General features: G+C 43.3%; 1 protein-coding gene and 1 long non-coding RNA gene across 3 annotated transcripts in view; one reads left to right on the forward strand and one right to left on the reverse strand.

Moving 5' to 3' along the window:
• Nucleotides 1–3266: 3266 nt before the first annotated feature.
• On the reverse strand, nucleotides 3267–9560 carry LOC142368524 (uncharacterized). The gene is made up of 3 exons (XR_012767368.1): nucleotides 8471–9560; nucleotides 5826–5921; nucleotides 3267–5610 (listed from the first exon to the last, which is right to left on the reverse strand). It is a non-coding gene; the product is annotated as an uncharacterized LOC142368524 (long non-coding RNA).
• Nucleotides 7298–21158, forward strand: part of chd3 (chromodomain helicase DNA binding protein 3) — a 47927-nt gene continuing 34066 nt past the window's right edge. The window contains exons 1-10 of one of the 2 annotated variants that reach the window (XM_075450711.1): nucleotides 7298–7824; nucleotides 10620–10747; nucleotides 10816–11004; nucleotides 11098–11225; nucleotides 14227–14468; nucleotides 14657–14796; nucleotides 14904–15033; nucleotides 16110–16285; nucleotides 20127–20396; nucleotides 20501–20704. In XM_075450711.1, coding sequence (XP_075306826.1) covers nucleotides 7662–7824; nucleotides 10620–10747; nucleotides 10816–11004; nucleotides 11098–11225; nucleotides 14227–14468; nucleotides 14657–14796; nucleotides 14904–15033; nucleotides 16110–16285; nucleotides 20127–20396; nucleotides 20501–20704 — 1770 coding nt within the window. In that variant the 5' untranslated portion in view covers nucleotides 7298–7661. The remainder of the gene's footprint in view (nucleotides 7825–10619; nucleotides 10748–10815; nucleotides 11005–11097; nucleotides 11226–14226; nucleotides 14469–14656; nucleotides 14797–14903; nucleotides 15034–16109; nucleotides 16286–20126; nucleotides 20397–20500; nucleotides 20705–21158) is intronic. The other variant, XM_075450710.1, reaches the window with a different exon arrangement.

Genomic DNA, 21158 nt, shown 5'->3' on the forward strand with positions numbered 1-21158 from the left:
TTCTGAGTAAAACAATTAAAACAAGCAAATAAACGTGATAAACTTTTAGCTTTGACTTTTAGATTATAGTTCCATATTTATGAATAAAATTTAACTACACTTTTGCTATGGAGTATTTACAGGTGGCCGTCACAGGTCGCAGGATGTGTCAGTTTAGCTTCTTTTTTATTTAAAGTGGTAAAGCCAGATGTTTTATTTAATGATGTTGCAGCTGCTGTTTGCAATTAGAAGGGTTTAGGAGCTAAAAGCAATAGCACTATTACACTGTTTAAACACACCATAACAAGTAAAAGTCCTGCAACGCGAGTGTTTTTAGTGCTAAGTGTGAAGACAAAAAGTATAAACAGGGCTCTTAAGTTTTCAAGTTTGCTTGGAGTGAGATTCAGGCGGGGCAGGGGCCGGGCCGTGTGCGCAGGGGGGGGGGGAGGGGGGGGGGTTCTTCCTTTTTTTTTTTTTGGGGGGGGGGGGGGGGGCTGGTCCCTTGCAGTATTCCATCGCCATAAACTAGCTAAAGAACAATTGTTTTATTTATACCAAAATCACAAATCTTCACTTTTACACTAAATTCTGCTATATTTTAAAATAAATTGTTTTAGGTATGCAAAGTCTTAACAAACAATTTTTTTTTTATGAGTGTTGTTGTAAGTGTTTGTGGCAGATTTTGATGCTTGATGATTGATATTGGGGGCTCCCATTTAAAGCACTGTGGCTCAATGTCAGCCATTTTCACAGTCATGATGGATGACAGAGTTCCATTCAGAGCCAACATGTTCCTGGTCTTGATTTTATTGAGCCCCACCATGGAAAAAACCCTCTCTGCATCAGCATTTCAGTGTGGCAGAACCAGTTTGGCAATTGTAGATAACCTTATTGGGAATCTGCTCATACCAGTCACCTTTGAAAAGAATTAACCACGGAAGCCTAATTACACTCCTACATATTTTTCATTTTTCATTAAGTTGCTCATGTCAAAGGGTGTGTGCTGAATATTTAGGCCTACTACTCCAACGAACACTTTAATCGGCAGGTATTGGTCTTTTACAAAGAGTAGCAAAACTATAGTAACTAACAAAAGATTCAAATAAATGAAGATATGACCTGCTGATGATCCTGACGGTTCTCTTCCACCTCCAGCTCGTCTACAACTTCTGCACGCATTCAGAGCATAATAGGTTATGTCCGCTGTGCATTCATGGGACGCGTGCTTGCAGCTGAAAGCTATTTCACACCCGGCAACAAGAAATTCTGTTTTCTGATTGGCTTAGAAATTCTATTTTGTGATTTTCCGATGGGTTGCTAAATCAAGACAGCTTCTGAGCTGTACGAGCGCACCTGCCATTGACTCGTTTATAGTATAGGCCATTATAATTTCTGTGCGACGAAGTTGATAATTTCTCAGCGTGAGAAATGGCATGTGTGGCGTGTGAGCGTGTGAACTTGTTGAAATGCGTGTGTCTCACGCTCATTGCGTGAGACTTGAGAACCCTGAATTTGTTTGGAGATAAAAACTTACATTATTCTTATGAAATGTTATATTATTGCACGTGAATCCATGTAAAATGAGCATTTTACTGCTATGATTAAAGAAGGTGGAGCCCACTTATTTCATATCAGCTTGCAGCTGGTAATATGCCAATTGGATGGTATGCGGTTCAATTCATAGTTTCCTCTGATCACATGCCAAAGTGTCCTCCGTGAAGATGCTTCCGTCTTTGTGTGAATGTGTGTAGACTAAGATGTACGACTGTGTGTGTGTGTAAATGACTGAATGTGGCATGAAAATTAACTTTTCATGCAATTATTGAAATGGTTTAATCCCGTAGTTCTGATAATAATAATTCTGATAATAAGCCTGCATTTATATGGCACTTTTATAGTCTTGGTGATCACTCAGAGCTTCCTACACCAGAAGCCAAATTCCCATAGTGGAGAGGGGGAAATGGGCACCAAATAAATGTAATGAAGTGAAATGTACAATATTTTCCACTGACTCCATTTTGATTGTGTAAGTGAAGAAGGGGGTGTCGAGTCATTGATAAACTCTGATTGTTTATTTATAAGAACACACTAAATACCCACTAAAACTGCAGGTCTCCTCTTTGTCCTTCTTCCATATTGGCGCAGGAACAAAAATCCAAAAAAGTGACACAGAATTTGGGTCTCGTTCCTTGGAAAGAGAAGAAAAGATAAGACATGACCATAAGAGGTGAGCTCTGTTTTGATAAATCTCTCAAAAATATTGGTAAAGATTTCTTTACAACATGCCATTTTAATGCAACCAAAAAAAAAGGGGAAAGTCAACACCAAACATTACACTTTTGCCCGCACTTTAACTCCACTAAATGCTTTCGATAGTTGATCTTGATGGTGAGTGTTTAATTGACTGAGTGTAACGTGATCATAGAGAGAAATAGCAGGGAACAAGACCTCTGGTGTGTTAAACTCTGAAACTTCATGTCAAAAGTCAGTGAATAATCTCTTTTTTATTATTGACAATACTCGGTCTGGTCAATGGTCTTGATGGGAGATTTTTGTCAGCTATGGACCCCATAGCTTCAGATTAAAGAGGAGAGTTTTCTGAGAAAATCAAATTGATTTGAATGACTTTGATTAATTGCTTTTCACCGCAGCATCATGGTTATTCTTTAATTAATTGAGGTCACTGCTGTGGCCTTTTTTTTAATGACTCTCTATGCCACAGAGGGGTGGAGTTCATGACTCGTTACTAAAAAGAGGTGAAGCTAACTAAAGCATCAGCCACAACCTGGCAGACATGGGAGGAATACTGGATAAATCATTGTGAATCTCAGTGGAAAATCACAAATTCAACCTCTCGGAGAGCATTTGGCTGGAAGTCTCTGTAGATCCAGAAAATCTCACATTTCAGGCTCCTCTGGTGGCTGGAGAAATCGTGGCTCTCAGGCAGTCAATCATCTTCGCCTCTTATGGGCCCGTCCAAAAGCCCAAACTTTTTGGAGAGTCATTAATACACAACTGTTATTTATATTCGGGATAAAAGATTGTGTTTCATTGGGAAGAACGGCTTTTTGGGTTCCCACACTCAACATCTGCAAACCATAAAACAAAATGCGTGTTTGGAATATTGGGCATCGCAGCTATAAGCAATTACAAAGAAATGGATCAAACCAGATGCTCCAGCTATGGCGGATTGGTACGATTCATGACACTTTAGGAAGAATCACCTTTATCTATGAAGCTTCAACAAGCAAACTGAGTTACTGAGTTTTGTTTTCCTCCTTTTCCTTTGTTTATATCTTCTCCTGAACAGCTTCTGTGGTCTGTTCCTGCTCCGTTGTTGTGTTGAAAACATTAACATGAAAGGTGAAAAAGGGAATCACCTTGTAGAATAAGGATGCACCGTTAGTGACCAGGAGAACAGCACATTCCCACAGCACCAGGATACACTAACTGTTTCTAATGCAGCCTGGTATTTCTGATGCATTCAGCTCCCATTCGAGAGTTTTTTGAGTTGATTTATGAATCAGTTTATGATCTGTTGGCATGTTTATTGTTACCTTGCTCAGTAATATTGAGTATTAGATCTTATTTAGAGAGTAGGGGGGTTTTGGTTAAGCTGACCTGTTGCTCTGTGCAGAAAAAGCTGTTTCCTTGATTTAATTTCTTGTGCATTTTGACTTGAAATCCAGTCATTTGATTGGATGATTAAATTGCTTATCGTCAGTGTACATGTTCTTGTAGGATGATGTTCTAAGGTCAGATGAGCTCCTTTTTCATTGTTTTTCGTGTTCAGTATCTTTTGAGTATTTTTCTTCACAAATCAGGAGAAAACTTATTGAATTAGTGTTAATTTATTACATTATTAAAAGATACATTTCACGCTTAGTAAAGGGGGAAAAAAATACAAAAAGTTTAGATTTTGTCTCTATATTTTTTGTTTTATCCACAATGGATGGAACTCAAAGGCACAACAAGGCTAATTGTATCTCACAATTTAACAACGAGAACATGGAAGTATTGCAACTAAATTTACAATTACAATTAAAAGTTATTAATCAAATTCAATCCAGTCCAATCAAATCATTTAAACAAATGCAGAAGCAAACAGGAAAGTCTCAAGGTTTGTTTTCGAAGAAGCAGGAGTTGACGCAGACCCGCAAGTATCTGTGAGCTTCTTCCTGTTTAGTTCTAACTGTGTGAACAGAAATCCAACCTGTTCCTAAAGGCCTGAGATGTCCTAAAGGTTTCAACATGTGTGAAGATCTGAGATTAAACCATTTAAGGCCTCATAAACTAACAAACGGTATTCAGGAAGTCGGTGTAGAGACCTCAGATGGGGTGATATGACTCGAGCAGCAGACGAGTAAACACACTATTATAGTAATCAAGTCTACTGGAGATAAATGCATTGGACCAGCTGACACATTAGAGCTTTAATCCTTAAATTATTCTTCAGGTCGTTGTCGGCTGACTTCATAACTGAGTTGATACGACTGGTAAAGTTCAGGTCTGAGTCCATAATAACAAGCAGATTTCTGTCAGTTTTGTGGTTTTTAACATTAGAAACTGAACTCGAGCACAGATTTTTAATCGTTCTTCTTTGGCTCCACGGGCCGTGACTTCTGTTTTCTTAGCTTAGATGTAGATTTGTGTGTCATCCACGTAACCGTGGCAACATACTTTGTTGCTTTATATAACCCGAGTCAGCGGGAGCCTGTAAATGTTGAATAAAAAGAGGCTCCAGTATTGAACCCTGAAGAACTCAACAGACATTTTTTTTGGTCCAATCAGATGTGTGATCATCTATAAACACAAAACAGTCTTCTTACAAGCTAATACCAGCCTGAAATAAGACTAAACACTTCCACTTTAAACACTTTGCTGGGAAGCGCTTGGTTTGGTTCACTGGAAGGAAACTCAGCTTCTTCTCCAAACTGAATCCCACTCTGATTTCCTCCCTTCAGGACTGTTATTTAAGCGTCATCTGCCTCCCCGGGTCGCCTGGGTTCAGCCCGCCCGGCTCTGAGAGCAGCACAGGAGCCGGAGTCTTCCTCTGTGTGTCGCTCTGCATAAAATCTGGGTTATCTGGAGCACGGCACCCGGGGGGGAAGCACTTTTCTCTCTCATTCTTGACGTGTCTTCCTGCCAAACGGACGCACGAGGCGTCGGAGGGGTTATGCCGGGTCGCTGTGAGAAGCGCAGTGTGTCAACGCCTCCAGCCCTCAGAGTCCTGGCTGCTTTCACCCTCTTTGTTTTGCATTCTGAGACACATGCAGAGTCATTACTACAAAGATTGTGGATGAGGGGTATCTGTGCTGCACACTAAATCGCCAGCCTCTCAGTCTGGCACCAGCAGACGCCTCAGTGGCCAGAGGCTCTGTGGCGGAGGAGGGGGGGGCGGCTCCAGTCACACACTCACACAGCTCCTCTCCTTGTGTGTCTTGCTGTGCACCGTCTCTGTTGGCAGATGTGGGCGTTGGATCAGGCACCAACAGATTCCTCTCTTCTCATTTTTAGGAGCCGAGCTGAGGCACCTGTTGCAGCAGAGAGATGAGCGTGCACAGCAGAGCAGGCGGATCTGAGGAGCAGCTGTGGAGCTGACGGAGCGACACTTATTGTACAGACAGAACGCTGAAAGGGTAAAAAAAAACCCACAGAAGTTACATAAATATCATGAATTCAATTCGATATTCACAGTTTAGTAGAAAGTTCAGGCTTTATTTTCAGTGACCAGTAAGTCATGACAGTGTGACGCATAAACAAAGCTGTGAAACATACACATTTTGAACCTTAATGTAGGATAAATACATCTGTGTGCACATGTGGAGGTGTGGTGCCGTTCGTACCCGTCTCTTTCTTGTGTTTTGAGCTCCTCAGGGTTTGTGGCAGCCGGTCTGGCCTCGGCTGCATTTTAGTGCAAAACGCTGCTCTTTGGCTGGTGTCTGTTGACAGAAAACATGGATAAAACAGGACAATTCAGCTGCATTGTGCCTTCTCTGCTGCGGTGCCTCAGTGTGAGTTATTTGTGAACAACCTCTTGGTACTTTTATGAGCTAAACTCTTCAACTTCCTGTTGTTTTAATGTCACCTCATGACATGCATCGATGGGAACTGATATGAATCCACTATTTCAGAGCTGCCAGTGTAGCCCGAGGATATGAGGGCCGAGACTTCCTGTTTTTTTTATTTTCTCGCCAGTGGTTTTCAGATTCTGTTTAAATGTGATGGGTCATAATGACATGGAGGACAATCTGACTGCCATGGAAACCAGAAGCAGCGCCAAAGCACTCGTCCACTTTGCACATATCTCTTCACAGAGATGACACGTGTCACCCATTGCGGGTTATTTAATGCCATAAACAGGTCACCTGATGTGTGTTTTAAGTGTCATTCCATGTATATGCAAGGCTGTGACGTAGCTGTGGCGTTTTAACTGACCTGCTGCATTAGGTAATACAGTCAGTCATTAAAAGAAATTAAATATTCGGCTTTTCTAAACCACTTTCTTGTCTTTATTTGTTTATTTGACTATTCATAGCAGGGTTTGTTAAATGCAGTCGAACCAAAAATGTGAGTAATGTTTACATTCTTCAAACGGGACTCGACGGAAGCTGTTTTTTCCCCTCCGCATTTCACCTTATTTCCAGTGCAAAAAGCAACGTGAACAAAAAAAACAAAAAAAAACATCCCCTTTGTCAAAACTAAAGTGCCCCGGAGCAGCAGCCGGTGAGTGCAGGCTGTCGAGGGATTCCCATGGCCTTACTGCCATCCAGCTGACACATCCTGCTGCCAGGGAGAGTTTAAAATTTGCAGCAAAGTGCTCAGAAAAAAAAAAATCTCTGCTTTTGTTTCACAGTTGTGCACCCGAGCTCCGGCCCGCGCGCGTTGAGCCGTCTCGCGTGGCGGTTCGTGGAGGGGGGAGACGTAGTTTGCATATTCTGAATTGTTTTCATCCCCACCACAAGTAGTTAATTTTTAAGCAATACAATCTGATGTAAGTCTGGGCATGGCTGCGGCAGATTTTCCCAACCCCCCTCTCTGAATCCCTCCCCAGCACACGCACAACGCCTCTGCTCCAAAATTATTTTCTATGCAGCGGTGGGGGCTCCGGAGACTATAAGGTGGCCATGTTTGACAGATTTGTGTCGGTCTCTGCAACGCAGACAGCCAGAGTTGTTGCGTGCGATCTTGCAAGTGACAGTGACACCAGGCAGGTCTGTTGGATTCGTGACTGATCCGGACTTGGGGGCAGGGAGCGGAGAGGAGGGCGGGAGGGGGGGTTTGAAAGGGGGGGCTGACAGAAAAGAAACAAACAAGTAACAATGTAACTTACATGCAGTCACACACCCCTTTTTCTTGTAACAATGTGTACGTTTTTAAGGAGGGAGGGGGCGCGCAGAGGGAGCCAGAGAGACGGAGTGAGATAGAGAAAGGAGGAGGGGGGTGCGTTCTGAAATAATATAGTCAGCCATTTTTTATGTAAGGGGATTTTTTTTCTTATTGGGGGGGTTGTTAAAAAATAAATATAAGAGGGCGGCCATCTTTGTTGCTCTGCCTAGTGTAAAATATTCCAAAACGCCCCCCACTTTTTTCTGTGCCGATTTGAATATTAAATAAATATCACATATTCGGGCAAGAATACGCTTTTTGAATACAAGGACGGATCCAATGACAGGGATATAATGTCCTCTCCTCTCCGGTCCTGTGAGGAAGACGAGGGCATGGTGGTTAATTCCGAGGGAGGAGATTTTGATGAAGAAGACGACGACGGAGACCTAGACGAGAACGCAAGCGACATAAACTCGCCGGCGGCGCCTCGGGAAACTGCAACGCCAGCCGCGCCAGGTACAGTAAAAGAAAGCTGGCGGACAAGTCGGGAGCGCGCACAAGAAATAAAAAACACACACTTTGTAAGCGCAAACATTTTCTTGGGGTGGGGGAAGCGAGGAAGCGCAGGTTAGAAAGTAGCCCCCGTATCTCTGCCTGTCAATGTCCACAAACGGTGCAGCAGGGATCAGCGAGTCCTCGGGTGCGCGCACACAAAATAAGAAACACTCTTAAAGTGTTGTTTTCGGAGGGAGACACGCATGCCGCTGCGCCTAAATATCCTCCGGTTGTTGCGCCTTTATGCTGCTGAAGGAGCCATGTTTGCTGCTACACGGTGATACGGTGGAAAGCGACGAGAGCGCGCTTTGAAAACTCCGCTTTGCATCAAAACGCCAAAAAAAATAAAGATTAAAACGCGCAGCCAATACAAAAATGAGATGCCGCAACGCTGTTAGCGCTCCGCTCCGTCGTCGCCTCTTCGGCACATCCCAGCAAAGTTTAAACTTAACTTGCTCCCCGCCTCTCCGCCATCATCGGAAAGTTGTTTTGTCGTTGAAATCCCTCTGACAGCTCCCACAGACACGCAGGACGTGTCAATAAGTCCGGGCTGTGGGGTAATAAGGTCGCCCTGAAGGGGTGGAAAAAAAAAAAAAAAAAAGCTCACCACGACTGGCAAAGACATGGACTCCCCCGCCGGAGGCTATGTATTTGATACCCGGCTGGAGATGAGAGGGGATGATTCTGCAGTGCAGACGTGAGATCCGAGTGATGGTGTGAAATGAGACAGAAACTTGCCACACTGTCACTACCCTCATTGTCCCCGTGACAGGTCAAAACGGGACGCTGCTGCATGCTGCTCACTTGCAGGAGGGAGAGGTGTGACTGCTCAGCTTTGCCTGCCCGCCTCGGCTCCCACAACCAGCCGAACATCGGCTTCATTACATGTTTATCACCGGGACTTCTCCGCTCATGGAGAAGCATCTTTGTGTTGCTGAAATCTGCGGCAGTGGATGGTCTGACTGCATGTCCTTCTGGAAGTTTCCGTGTGGCTGTGAACTTGCACGGGGGTTGCAGTGGAAGTGAAGGGGTGCAGAAAAAAGTAGAGGCTGGTTAACCGCCTTAGAAGGACAACTCAAAAACAGCAGCTCTGAATGAAGCTTTAGGCTACAGTTTATTGGTTAAATAATAGTAATAATAGTAATACGGCATGTGATTCCCTAGCTGTGACGTTCCAGCTTATATCGAGACGTGAAAAAAGAGAATATTATAAGATGAGTGGGGTTTAATTTCGTAAAACAAAAATCCTCCACCGCTTTGTCTTTATTCCAATAACTCGTCTTACGCCCGCCGCTGTGCCGCGTCAGACTCAGAAATGAGTGTTTGTTGAGGACCTTAACCCCCCCGACCTCGCGCAGCGGTCACAGCGGTGGTCTCGGTCCCCGTGTGGGAATTGCAGAAGTCGTTCCAGTTCAACGCGCAGGCGGCCTCTGAATCACCGAGCCCTGCGTGCGTGCTGCTGCCGCCCCCGGCGTTTCCTCAGCGGCCGCACGCTGCACGGGCGCGCGGGAAGCGTATCGTTGTTTGACTGGGTGGGAGTGAAGAGGAGGAGGAGGAGGAGGAGGTTGTGGCTGTGTAAGGGGGGGCTGTTGCTGCTGCGGGTGGGAGCGCGCACCAACAAAGGCAGGCGGACAATAAAATCCGACAAAAAAACGTATCAGATCTAAAAGGCGGCCACATTTTGGCCATGCTGCGACGCTTTGCTGCTTTCTTTCTGAGGCTGATGTTGCTGTATCTCCCTGTGTCTTTCTGCGTGTCTCCTCTTCGCACCAAGCCAGCTCAGGATGCAGGTTCAATTGCTTCCCCCTGTTTTGGGGATATTGCTCAGGTCCCACATCACACTGTCCCTGAGGGCAAAGATATTCAGTCATGTACTTGAGAGGCACTTCTTCCCATATGATGTAAGGCAAGGCAAGTTTATCTGTACAGCACAATTGAACTACAAGGCGATTCAAAGTGCTTTACAGATACATTAAAACGGTAGAAATAAAAAGCCTGATTTAAGTTTTAAACAAAAAAGAAAGAAATAAGAACAATAGATAGAATCAGATAAAATCAGGAGTTAAAATGTGATTAAGTTTTGAAACTCAAGCTTCAGATTTGGAGCTTTATTCAGCTGAAAATAGGTGTGTCTTCAGCCTGGACTTAAATACATTGAGTGTTTCAGCTGATCTGTAAGACAAGCTGAGGTATTTAAATCAGCTTTACTTCCCTAAAAGTAAACATTTTTACCAATATTTAGCACCCAATTTCATTTGATTCTATTCCTATCCATCTAAATTTGGGGCCGATTTGGTAACAAACACCAGAGAAAGCTGGCTTGCAAAGGCTGAAATAAGGACTAGATTGTCGTGAAAAGGTGCAGGTATCCGAGGTCGTCTTTCTGGAAGCATTAAAGAGTTTAGGCAGCATCTCACTTCCACTTGGATCTGGTTCTATTAAATCAAACAGGGACAGATAAGTCATTTGTAGCACAAAGGTTTTGGTTGCTCTCTGCCACAAACCAATTATCCCTTTTCTGTAGCTGATACCAGCTGTCAAATCTACTTACAGCCCCTCTGACAAACTAATTGAGCATGTGTGACAACTTAGCTGAGGTCAGAGGTCGCTGACGCCACCGTGGCGATCATTCGAGCTTTTGTTGTGTGTGATTATGTTCAGCGGGGATTAGCCCGGCTCGTTGGAAAGCGTTTGACGAGATTATTGTGGGGCCGATTCTGATAGCTGTCCGTCTTTTCACGCTCTGTTTAACCCAGACGACGAGCCGGAGATCTCAGACCGGGAGGTCCCGTGCAGAAAGAAGGGCCGGCCCAAGAAGAAGAAGGACGCAAAGAAGAAAGATAAAGAGGGAAAGCCGGTCAAAGCAAAAAAACGCAAGAAGATTGTGAGTTTATCTTTGTCTTTTTGTCTGTTTGATGTCACACAGCGTCTGACTTTGTTCTGTCGTCACAGGACAGCGATGTAGAGCGAAACTCAGAGAGAGAAAGAGACTACGGGGAGAACTCGGACAGCGTCGCCAGCGACTATGGCTCCGGTGAGAAAAAGAAGAAGAAGAAGCACAAAGAAAGGAAGGAGAAGAAAACCAAGAAGAAGAAAAAAGACGACGGGGACCGAGACAGCAGTCAAGAGGAGACGACAAAGGTAAAGAGGTCGATTCGCCTCCCAAAAAGCACCTGTGAATGATCTCAGACAAGTCCAGCCTAGTGTGGGGTCTGACTGGCGGTTTATTCTCAGCAACCTTTAGAGCAGAAAACCTCTGCTCAGCTGGCCAAGGAGTGGGGCCTGGAGGATGTTGATCATACCTTCACAGAGGAGGACTACAGGGAGCTCACCAACTATAAAGCCTTCAGCCAGTTTATGAGGTATCGCTATCTTGTTTTTCACATGGCATTGTCACGGTGCTGCTGGTTTACACCAAACAGGTACGCAGACACAGAGCTTTGAAATATGCTGCCAGGCTCAGGACTGCTGAGCTTCCTAAGTTATGTTTGTGGGACTATGGAACCCTAACGCTGATCTTAACCCATCTCCCTGCCTCCATGACAGGTGACGTTTTGCTCCATTTTTAATGGTTGCACTTCAGCGTAGAAGAATTACTGATTCAGGATGGTTGGAAATGGCAACAAAATGGCCACAAATACTCCTTTTTTCAGTGCTGGTTCATTGCTGGTGTTGGAGCCAGTTTTAGATTAGTTTTTATAAAGAACAAGCAAAGAACTGGTTTGATTTTCCACAGTTTGGGAGCCACCACAGACTGATTTTAAGCCAAGGCAAGTTTATTTGTACAGCACAATTCAGCAACAAGGCGATTCAAAGTGCTTTACAGAGACATTAAAACAGTAGAAATAAAAAGCATGATTTAAATTTTCAACAAAAAAAAAGAAAGAAATAAGAACAATAGATAAATTCAGAGTTAAAATGTGATTAAGTTTTGAAACTCAAGCTTCAGATTTGGAGCTTTTATCAGCTGAAAATAGGTGTGTCTTCAGCCTGGACTTAAACACACTGAGTGTTTCAGCTGATCTGAGGCTTTCTGGGAGTTTGTTCCAGACATATGGAGCATAGAAGCTGAATGCAGCTTCTCCATGTCTGGTTCTGACTCTGGGAACTGATAGAAGACCGGATCCAGATGACCTGAGGGGTCTGGAAGGTTCATACTGGGTCAGGAGGTCGCTGATGCATTCTGGTCCTGGACCATTCAGAGCTTTAAAGTCTGTCCTCTGATGGACAGGCAGCCAGTGTAAAGATTTTAAGCGTCACTTCCGTTACACATCTGGAGCTCCCTCCGTTGATGAGGACCACAGTGTAGGGAGACAGTTTATCTCAGCAGATCCCAGTGTTTGTCTCATTTTCCTGCAAACTAACGTCTCGATGTCAGCAGTATGATTTATAGAACAGCCCTTGTAGCGCCAGCCTTTGTTTCCAGACGCATAGGCGAAACAAATGGGATTCAAACTCGTGGTTTGAAGAGAGAACTATAAATGTGAGCCTATGATATTGAACTGCCTGTTCATAAATGCAGCTGCGAACAGCAACTGAAGCCAAAAACACGACCGGTGATATTAAAACGTCACATTTAGGAACACTGAGTGCATGTTCCTCCAACACTGCTCCGACTACAGTTTTTTTATTGTTCTCTCTTGAATTGAGCAGACTAGCTGCAGCGTTGGCGCTGGATGTTTACTTGGTCTTGTTGGTTTTCATAACCCCTCCCTCTGCCCGTGATGTCAGCGGTTCTTTGCTCTGGACCAGCACAGGCTTGGAACCAGCGTAGCACCTGATTTACGGGACCGAAGCCAGTGCTTTGGCGGCTGAAACAGAAGTCAGGCTCCAACTCCGAACCGGTACTTGGGCCACTTTGGTAGAAAAAACATCAAAGAGACTCAAACAGACTACTTAAAACTAGGGCTGGGCGAGTTAACTCGTTATTATCGCGTTAACTCGTTAATTATTTAACGCCGATAAATATTTTATCGCGCATTAGCGCAGGCTTTTATTTTGTAAAAGTCTGTTGCTGTCTGCTGCTGAACAGGAAAAGAAAGTAATCGGCGGATCCACCAAACATGGAGAAGGGTACGGAACTTTTACTCGGCCATTTTCATTCTTCCAGACGGCGGAGTGGACAGAACCAAAGTCACCTGTAAACACTGCCAAGTTGAATTGTCTTCTCAGCGTAGTAGTTCCAGTCTAAAATATCACTTAAAGGCAAAACACACAACTGATAGCAGCAAGTCATTCAAGGAAACAGACAGTGGAGCGAGGCTTCTACATAAAAACTACAGAAAGATGCTGATGTTAAAAGTGTGTTTGCACAACAAATGTTATGGCACTTTCATTCATATGGCAGCACATTTAAAATAAAACTAAATGCTAAAAGCTATACACTACTTTTGAATTCATTTTTGGATTTTTCGTACAAATGCGATTAATTGTGATTAAAACTAAAGAAAAGCTGATTAAAATTACTCAAATTTACACAAGATACCTAGAATAACCTTTCAGAGAGTAAAGAAACAGCCACAAATGGATTCAGAGAGCCTAAAAGTGATGATTGAGATCACACTAGACTAGCACACACTCGTGTTAATTACAGTTGCCTCGGGTATTCGTCAGTAAGCATTTCTTGCCTCTATCCAGGAGCATGTGGTGGCAGAACTGTGTTTGTTCATGGTGTGTCTGTACGATTTGGGTTAAAATAACTTGAAAGACAGCTCTTAGTTTGTATTGAGTGGAGAAATTGAGTCATAAATCTTCGCTGATCGGAAGGTTGTCTAATAATCGTGTCTCCAATGAGTCTGTGCTTGTTGCTGCGTGGACTCGTTTTCCTTTTGAGAGAGAAACCTCCCCGCACTGTTAATGTCAGTGTTGGGCTCACATGACGGGCCTAGATTGGAGACTTAGATTTCTTTGTGTTCTGCTGCTACATGTCACATCTGCTGTGTGAAACCAAGTGATTCTGCTTGCTCAAGTAGCACAGATTCTTTTCTCGGAGCTGTTGCAGCGATCAGAGCATCCCTTACTTCAGCTAAGATTGTCCAGTGTGAAATGACTTGCAGCATGCAAACACAGACGCTGTTTCTTGCCCCGTCTTCTTCCAGCAGCTGCGTCTTTATCACGGCAGCTTGTGTCATTAGTGAGGCAGCACCGACACTGTGTCAGAGGCTGACTCACCTTAACTCTGATTACGTTAAGTAGTCTGCAGTGTCCTGTGCATGCTTGAGTTATTTGGAGTTAATTGGGTGTCACATTTAGCTTTCTCAACTCCACTCAGACAAAATTGAGACCATAATTAGTTAATAGAGTTTTCTTTGCCACAGCTCTGAGAATGAGGTCTAAAATTCCACATATTTTTGCCGCTCGCAGGCCGATGATAGCCAAGAAGAATCCTAAGATTCCCATGTCGAAGATGATGACCATCCTGGGGGTCAAGTGGAGGGAGTTCAGCTCGAACAACCCTTTCAAAGGCAACGCTGCTGCAGTCGCAGCGGCCGCCGCCGCCGCCGCCATCGCTGTTGCCGAGCAGGTCTCTGCAGCAACCGCCTCCCCCGAGCCGCCGCCTCCTCAACCGCCGCCAATCAGAAAGGCCAAGACAAAAGAGGGCAAAGGTCAGTGGCAACCTTTAGATCTGATAATCTTCTGATCCTCTGAGACAGAAGTCTGAGTAAAATAAGCACATAGAGACCTCACACCACCATATATCTATAACCTATGCTGATGTACTCCTTTTTATGTGTTGCACTGCCTTTTTTAGCCTTTATTTTTCATATTGCATGTGATCTTTATACCTGTCCAGGTCCAGGCTATAAGAAGCGAAGTAAAAGTCCTCGAGTGTCAGACAAGAAAAAGGCTTCAGTTGTATCCAAGGCTAAAAAGATGGCCCCCATTCGTATTAAATTATCACCTATAGGTGCCAAGAGGAAGAAGAGCTGCTCTGTGAGTGTAAAGTTTACACTGTGCTGAAAACACCCGATGAATAGATATGACTGTTCTCCTTTCCTTAAAATCACACACCTCCCCCCTGATTTCTTCTCCTCTGATAGAGTGATGACGTAGATGAGGATGAGTCTGAGCTGGAGGACTCCAGCGTTCACAGCTCCTCGGTTCGCTCTGACAGCTCCGGTCGAGTGAAGAAGAACAAGCGAGGACGGCCCGCCAAGAAGAAGAAGAAAAGTAAGTCCCACACACAGTTGGGACACACCTACTCATTCAGTTTGACTTTGGACTGATTCTGTCATCATTCATGATGATAACCTCTGTGTGCTTTGGAACATTTTGGATCTTAAGGCATACACCTCGGCTCAGAAACTCAATTTGTCTCACTGCTATTCTTATCTAATGTTATCAAAAGGCACGTGTTCAAACGCCTCTACAGGGGTGCCCCAAGGCTCGGTACTGGGACCCCTCCTCCTTTCATTAAACATGACCTGCTTGGTCCTGGTCATCTGCTCACATTGCCTCTCAAAGGGCTGGACAGAATGGTGACATATGGTATATGTTAGTGTTTTCTCTGAGTATTTACTGTGTATTATGATGTTGGTAATCTTACTTAGAACCACCAGCGTCAGCTGTTAACGTCTGTTTGCTACTATCTCTGCTCTCATATTTTGTATTTTAATACAAATGATTTCATAATTAAACTGTCTGTATTTAGCTTTCAGTGCCATTGACTCAGAAATAGCGACTAATAATGCTCTTTAAGACTACATGCAAGCACGATTGCTTTCTCTATAAAGGGCTTGTGAGGATTTCTGTTGTGAATTGGCATTATGTCAGTCGGTGGCACGTGAATAACAGGTTAGATTAAAACATGCATGATTTGGAAGCATCTGTAATTAAGCTGTGCCTGAGATACAAAAGGTCAACCAATCGGCATCTTATACTCGTAGCTACATGTGGGTTTTAGGCGTGACTCCTCCTCACTGGCTGCTTCCACGTGCTTCCGCTTGGATCATATTTGGTTGTAGTAACGTTCGTGGTTTTGTGACCGATCACTTGCTATGCAAGTGCCTGGCTTTTCAGGGTCCCTTCCAGATGGAAAACAAGCGTGCAGACACTGAGGCTAAAAATCTCTTTTGTGTTGTCATTAGAAGAGGATAAAGCAAACTTATAAACCTTAAAGTAAGGAAGGCATTAAGAGGGATTCGCATTAAGTGAGATGTTTTTTCACGCTTTGTTTCATGGAAATTAGTTTTTCCTCCTGTTTTCTTTGCTTTTCAACATATTTTACGCTGTCCTGTCATATCCAGTTCCAGGTGAGGACGAAGGGGACGGCTATGAGACCGATCACCAAGACTACTGCGAGGTGTGTCAGCAAGGTGGTGAGATCATCCTGTGTGACACATGTCCTCGGGCTTACCACCTCGTATGCCTTGAGCCTGAGCTGGACAAGGCCCCGGAGGGCAAGTGGAGCTGCCCCCATTGTGTGAGTACTGCACAGGGGCACTTCTGTTCCTCTTCTCCATGCAGGATTCGACTTTGCATCTTTATTCGTGCATTTTTCTCCTCCAAGCGACATGGCTACTTGACAAACACTGGTGGGAAAAAAACAGTTGCAGCTGAATCGATGCTTTGGATCGGTACATCACAAATCTGAGTGGGGATTTGGCTGCTGGGGGAGTTTCTCATATCGAACCTTAGAGACAAACAGGGCAGATTATTCAGTTAAGATGAATAAACTGCTGGCTGAATTGCTGTGGGAGGTTTCACAAAAAGGAAGATAAACACGGGGAATCCACCATGCAGACTTTTATTTGACAATAACAGCATCTTTCAGGTTATTCGGCGGACATGAAGTATTGTTGGTTGAATAATAAGCGGTCTTAACACCAGCCTGCATTAGTTGTCTGTCTCTGCAATCATATATAAAGCTGGCATTGCTGTTAAGTCTTTAAATTGCACCAGTGTTGAAATGCCATTTAGCTAAACGTGCATAAGTAGGTGTCAACGACGCTTCAAGACCAATAGAGAGCCTAAGTTGGTGTAATTCTCAGGCTTATCAGTGACTTGAACAGGAAAAGGCTGAACTCGCTCTGAGAAGTCCGGTTGCGGTCGTCTCAAGTGATAATTGGCCGGTGTTGTACAGTATGTGAAAGAGTTGAAAATAATACGGACTGCTCGGATGTTTGATGAAGAATCAACCAAATACTTGCTGTTGATATTCTTAAAGATTTCTCCTACTTTACTCTCTGAATAGAAGTCACAGTTTGGCTTGATAATGAAAACAAAGGGCGTGTTTATAGGCTGCATATAAACGATAGATATTCAGCATTTAGACATCGTGGTTTAGGCTTTTTAGGCAGAAGTGATGTGTGAGGGATAGGACCTGTTACCCAGGGATGGGTAATGATTTCCCACTTAGTAAGCAATCGAATAGCTAATGCAACTGTCACGTTGATGTTGAAACAGTTTCAAGGGGGTTAATATTTTCACCTGAAATGCACATCCCTACCCTTAACTATATGTTTATGTATATGCATGTCCATTGTTTTGTAGTCATGTCACCTATAATTAGGCACAACTTTATGCCTTGATGCAGTTTAAAATGGACTCACTGTCCATTTGTCATGGATGGGGATATCATCCCAACTCTCTGATGCTGCTCCATGGCCGAATCGCACATTTAAGTGCATCTTGCAAGCATCAGTCATTTCTAACACCGGATCCCACGTAACGGCTGTGCCGTCTGTGAGTTAGTGAGCTTTATACACGGGGTCCAGGGGCACCATACTTGAGTCATATTGAGATGCCAACCAAAGACATGTTTCAGGCCAGTTTCAGTGAGGCGGGGTGTGCCTGTGTGTGCATATACCTTCTGCTTCTGAAAGAAACGCAGCTTCTGAGTGTTAAAGAGGAGCTGTGTGATTGATACGGTATCAGATTGGTCTCGCCTGTGCTGACAAACCTCTGCTATGAATGTGGCAGCACAGCCTCTTAGGATTTATATCATATATTATCTTATAAGGATACTGCCATTCGTATATATACTACGGTTCATATTTGTGCCTTTCAGACAAAAGTTGTGGCTGTAAAAGTGATTTTAATGACAACTTTCTCTCACTGATCTTAAATATTACATTTGTCTTTCACTTATTATAAAGGCTGCCTTATTTCTTTTTACTTCAACGTGTTTTTGGGCGACATCTTTCCTACTCATAAGTTTATGTTAGTGCATTTAGCAGACACTTTTTTTCTTTAACAATATGTTTATTGATATTTGAAATTTTACTCCCCCCCCACATACAATCGGTATAAACAATACTGCAACACAACAGCATTCACATTCGTAATAGTCACAACAAGAAAAGTACATGAGCTAAATTATAAATAAATGAAATTTAAGGTTTAAAAAGGAAAAAAAAAAAAGGGTACGCGACATAGATGTACTTGCAGGATAAGTTATGCAGTAGCCTTTACATAATGAAAGACTTTCAGTGGCTAGGTCTAATCATGGCCATCATAATTAAGAGAAGTGCTATTTTGCAAAAAGGACACAAAGCTTCCCCAGCATTTATCAAAAAGCAGTTTTTTTCCTGAGATTAAACATAATCTTTTCTGAGGGTAAGTATGATGAGAGCTCTTTAAGCCACAAGGAAACACCAGGGGGCTCCCCACTTTTCCAGCGAATGGCTACACATTTATTAGCTGCAATTAGAGCCAGTCTGATAAAGCGAACTTTGTCCCTCACATTGATTGGCAAAACTGAGACGTCCCCCAGTAGCGTCAGTCTCGGGTTGGTTGGGATGTCTACCCTCACAATTCCTTTAATATTGTTTAAGATAGACCTCCAGTATTGTTCCAGACAACTACATGTCCAGAACACATGTAGAAGAATCCCTTTTTCCGTCTTACATCTAGGACAATATTCTGAATAGCTACTACTTATTTTGTGAAGGCGTTGAGCTGTCAGGTAAACCCTGTGTATAAGGTCAAACTGTCAAATTTAGCAGACGCTTTTATCCAAAGCGACTCATAAATGAGGATATAACACGCAGGTATGATTTAAGGAAATTACAGTGTGAGGCTGAAGCACAGCGTAACACGGCCAGTTACTTTGAGAGCAATGCCTTTTTTGAATAAAGAATATTAAATTATTCATAAGCCCAGAAATGTTTGTGTGGTGCATTGTGCGATGATATGGAAAATCTTGCAGTGCTTTGAGTGTGTTATTTACTTCCAGTGTTTTCTGAAGTAGTGTCTAATGGGGATGTTCCATGTCCCTGTAGTCAATTAAATGATTTCTTAATGGGCTTTGTCATCAACTAATTAGCTGATATTTTTCACATGCTGAAGACGGCGCTCAGTTGTACTCTGAGGCGGTCACATGACTTTTGAATCAAAGGCATCTGGTTGTAACATTCATTCAACAATGCACTGGAAAAAAACAAAGTCTTACCAAGTATATTTGTCTCATTTTACTTAATATAAGACACGACTGCTTAACAAGTACTATTTCAGCCAGATATAGGGACTTGTTTGAAGACAATACATCTGGAATATCTTGTTAAATGAAAAAGTCTTGAAAACAAATTGTTCTTAGTCGGAATTTCATATGAAACAAGCTTTTTTTTTTTAAATTTAAAGAGGTTTTTAAGCTAATTTCAAGATCACTTTTATCTCAAAAGTCCCAAATATCACATCTTATTTCAAGAAATCTTGACAAGCCGATTTTCACTAGTTCCATTGGCAGATTTTTTTTGCTTATTTCAAGCAAAAAAGTCTTGTATTTGTTGTTTTTCTTACTTATTTTTGGAGGGGCATTTTTTTCCAGTGTGACATGAGCAATAGCTCATTTTAGTCTTTGTTTGGATTGTTAAGTCCAGCAATTGAGCTTTTTCTCTGCTGACACTGAAGAATGAATGTAAGCAGAGCTGACCTGGTCCACATTAACCCCTGGATACACTCGTGTTACCGATAATCATTCATATCAATTCACCATGACAGCCATTGCTGCTCTGGGACAATGGAGCGCAGATATAAATGAGGTGTTGTGGAAATCGGGAAGGTCTTTGTTTTTTTTAACCTTTATTCACCCAGGAAAGGTTCACCCGGAGCAGTGATCTGTTTTTAATATGAACCCCCATACTTCACAGTCACTTCATACTCCCAAGTCCTCCTCCTGCTCATCTCGTGTCTCACAGTCACATACATGTTTAAGACTGCCAACCTCAAATAAAGGCAACAAAACAGCCACATGGCACCTTGCTCATTTGATGTATTCAGGATTTTCCAGTTAAATGTTTTATTTTTTGTTTATGCTTCTCCAGGAAAAAGAGGGAATCCAGTGGGAAGCGAAAGACGAAGAGTTTGATGACTTTGAGGAGGACAGCGAGGACAGGGTGATAACAGAGGTGGGGGTGGGGGTCCCCACCGGCGGGGAGGAGGAAGATGACGACCACATGGAGTTCTGTCGGGTGTGCAAAGATGGAGGTGAACTGCTGTGCTGTGACACGTGCACGTCCTCCTACCACATTCACTGTCTAAACCCGCCTCTGCCTGAGATCCCCAACGGAGAGTGGTTGTGTCCACGATGCACGGTCAGTATCCGATTCTGCACTTTGTTTGTTATACATCATTTAATCGACTTATTTGAATCAGGTCTCATATTTGTGCCTGATTTGTAAATGTTTTCTCCCTCCAGTGTCCGCCCATCAAGGGACGCGTCCAGAAGATCCTCCACTGGCGATGGGGCGATCCTCCGCCGCCCATTCCTGTTCCTCCGCCCCCTGACGCGCCACCCGATGCCCCTCCACCTCCACCCATGAAGGGCAGGGCTGAGAGGGAGTTCTTTGTGAAGCTGACCGGGCAGTCGTATTGGCACTGCACCTGGATCACTGAGCTGCAGGTGAGACGTAGGGAACAAATCAGAAAAGAACCTAAAGTTGTACGTATTAATGAGTTTTTTTCCTCTTTGGACTTCTGAAAATCTTTATTAAAAATTAGGGCTGGGCAATGATTAAAATGTTTAATATAATTAATCACATGATTTCCCTGATTAATCACGATTAATCACATTTGTACGCAAAATCCCAAAATTAATTCAAAAGTAGTGTATAGCTTTTAGCATTTAGTTTTATTTTAAATGTGCTGCCATATGAATGAAAGTGCCATAACATTTGTTGTGCAAACACACTTTTAACATCAGCATCTTTCTGTAGTTTTTATGTAGAAGCCTCGCTCCACTGTCTGTTTCCTTGAATGACTTGCTGCTATCAGTTGTGTGTTTTGCCTTTAAGTGATATTTTAGACTGGAACTACTACGGTGAGAAGACAATTCAACTTGGCAGTGTTTACAGATG

Source organism: Odontesthes bonariensis, chromosome 19 (assembly GCF_027942865.1).
Source record: "Odontesthes bonariensis isolate fOdoBon6 chromosome 19, fOdoBon6.hap1, whole genome shotgun sequence".
NCBI lineage: Eukaryota > Metazoa > Chordata > Actinopteri > Atheriniformes > Atherinopsidae > Odontesthes > Odontesthes bonariensis.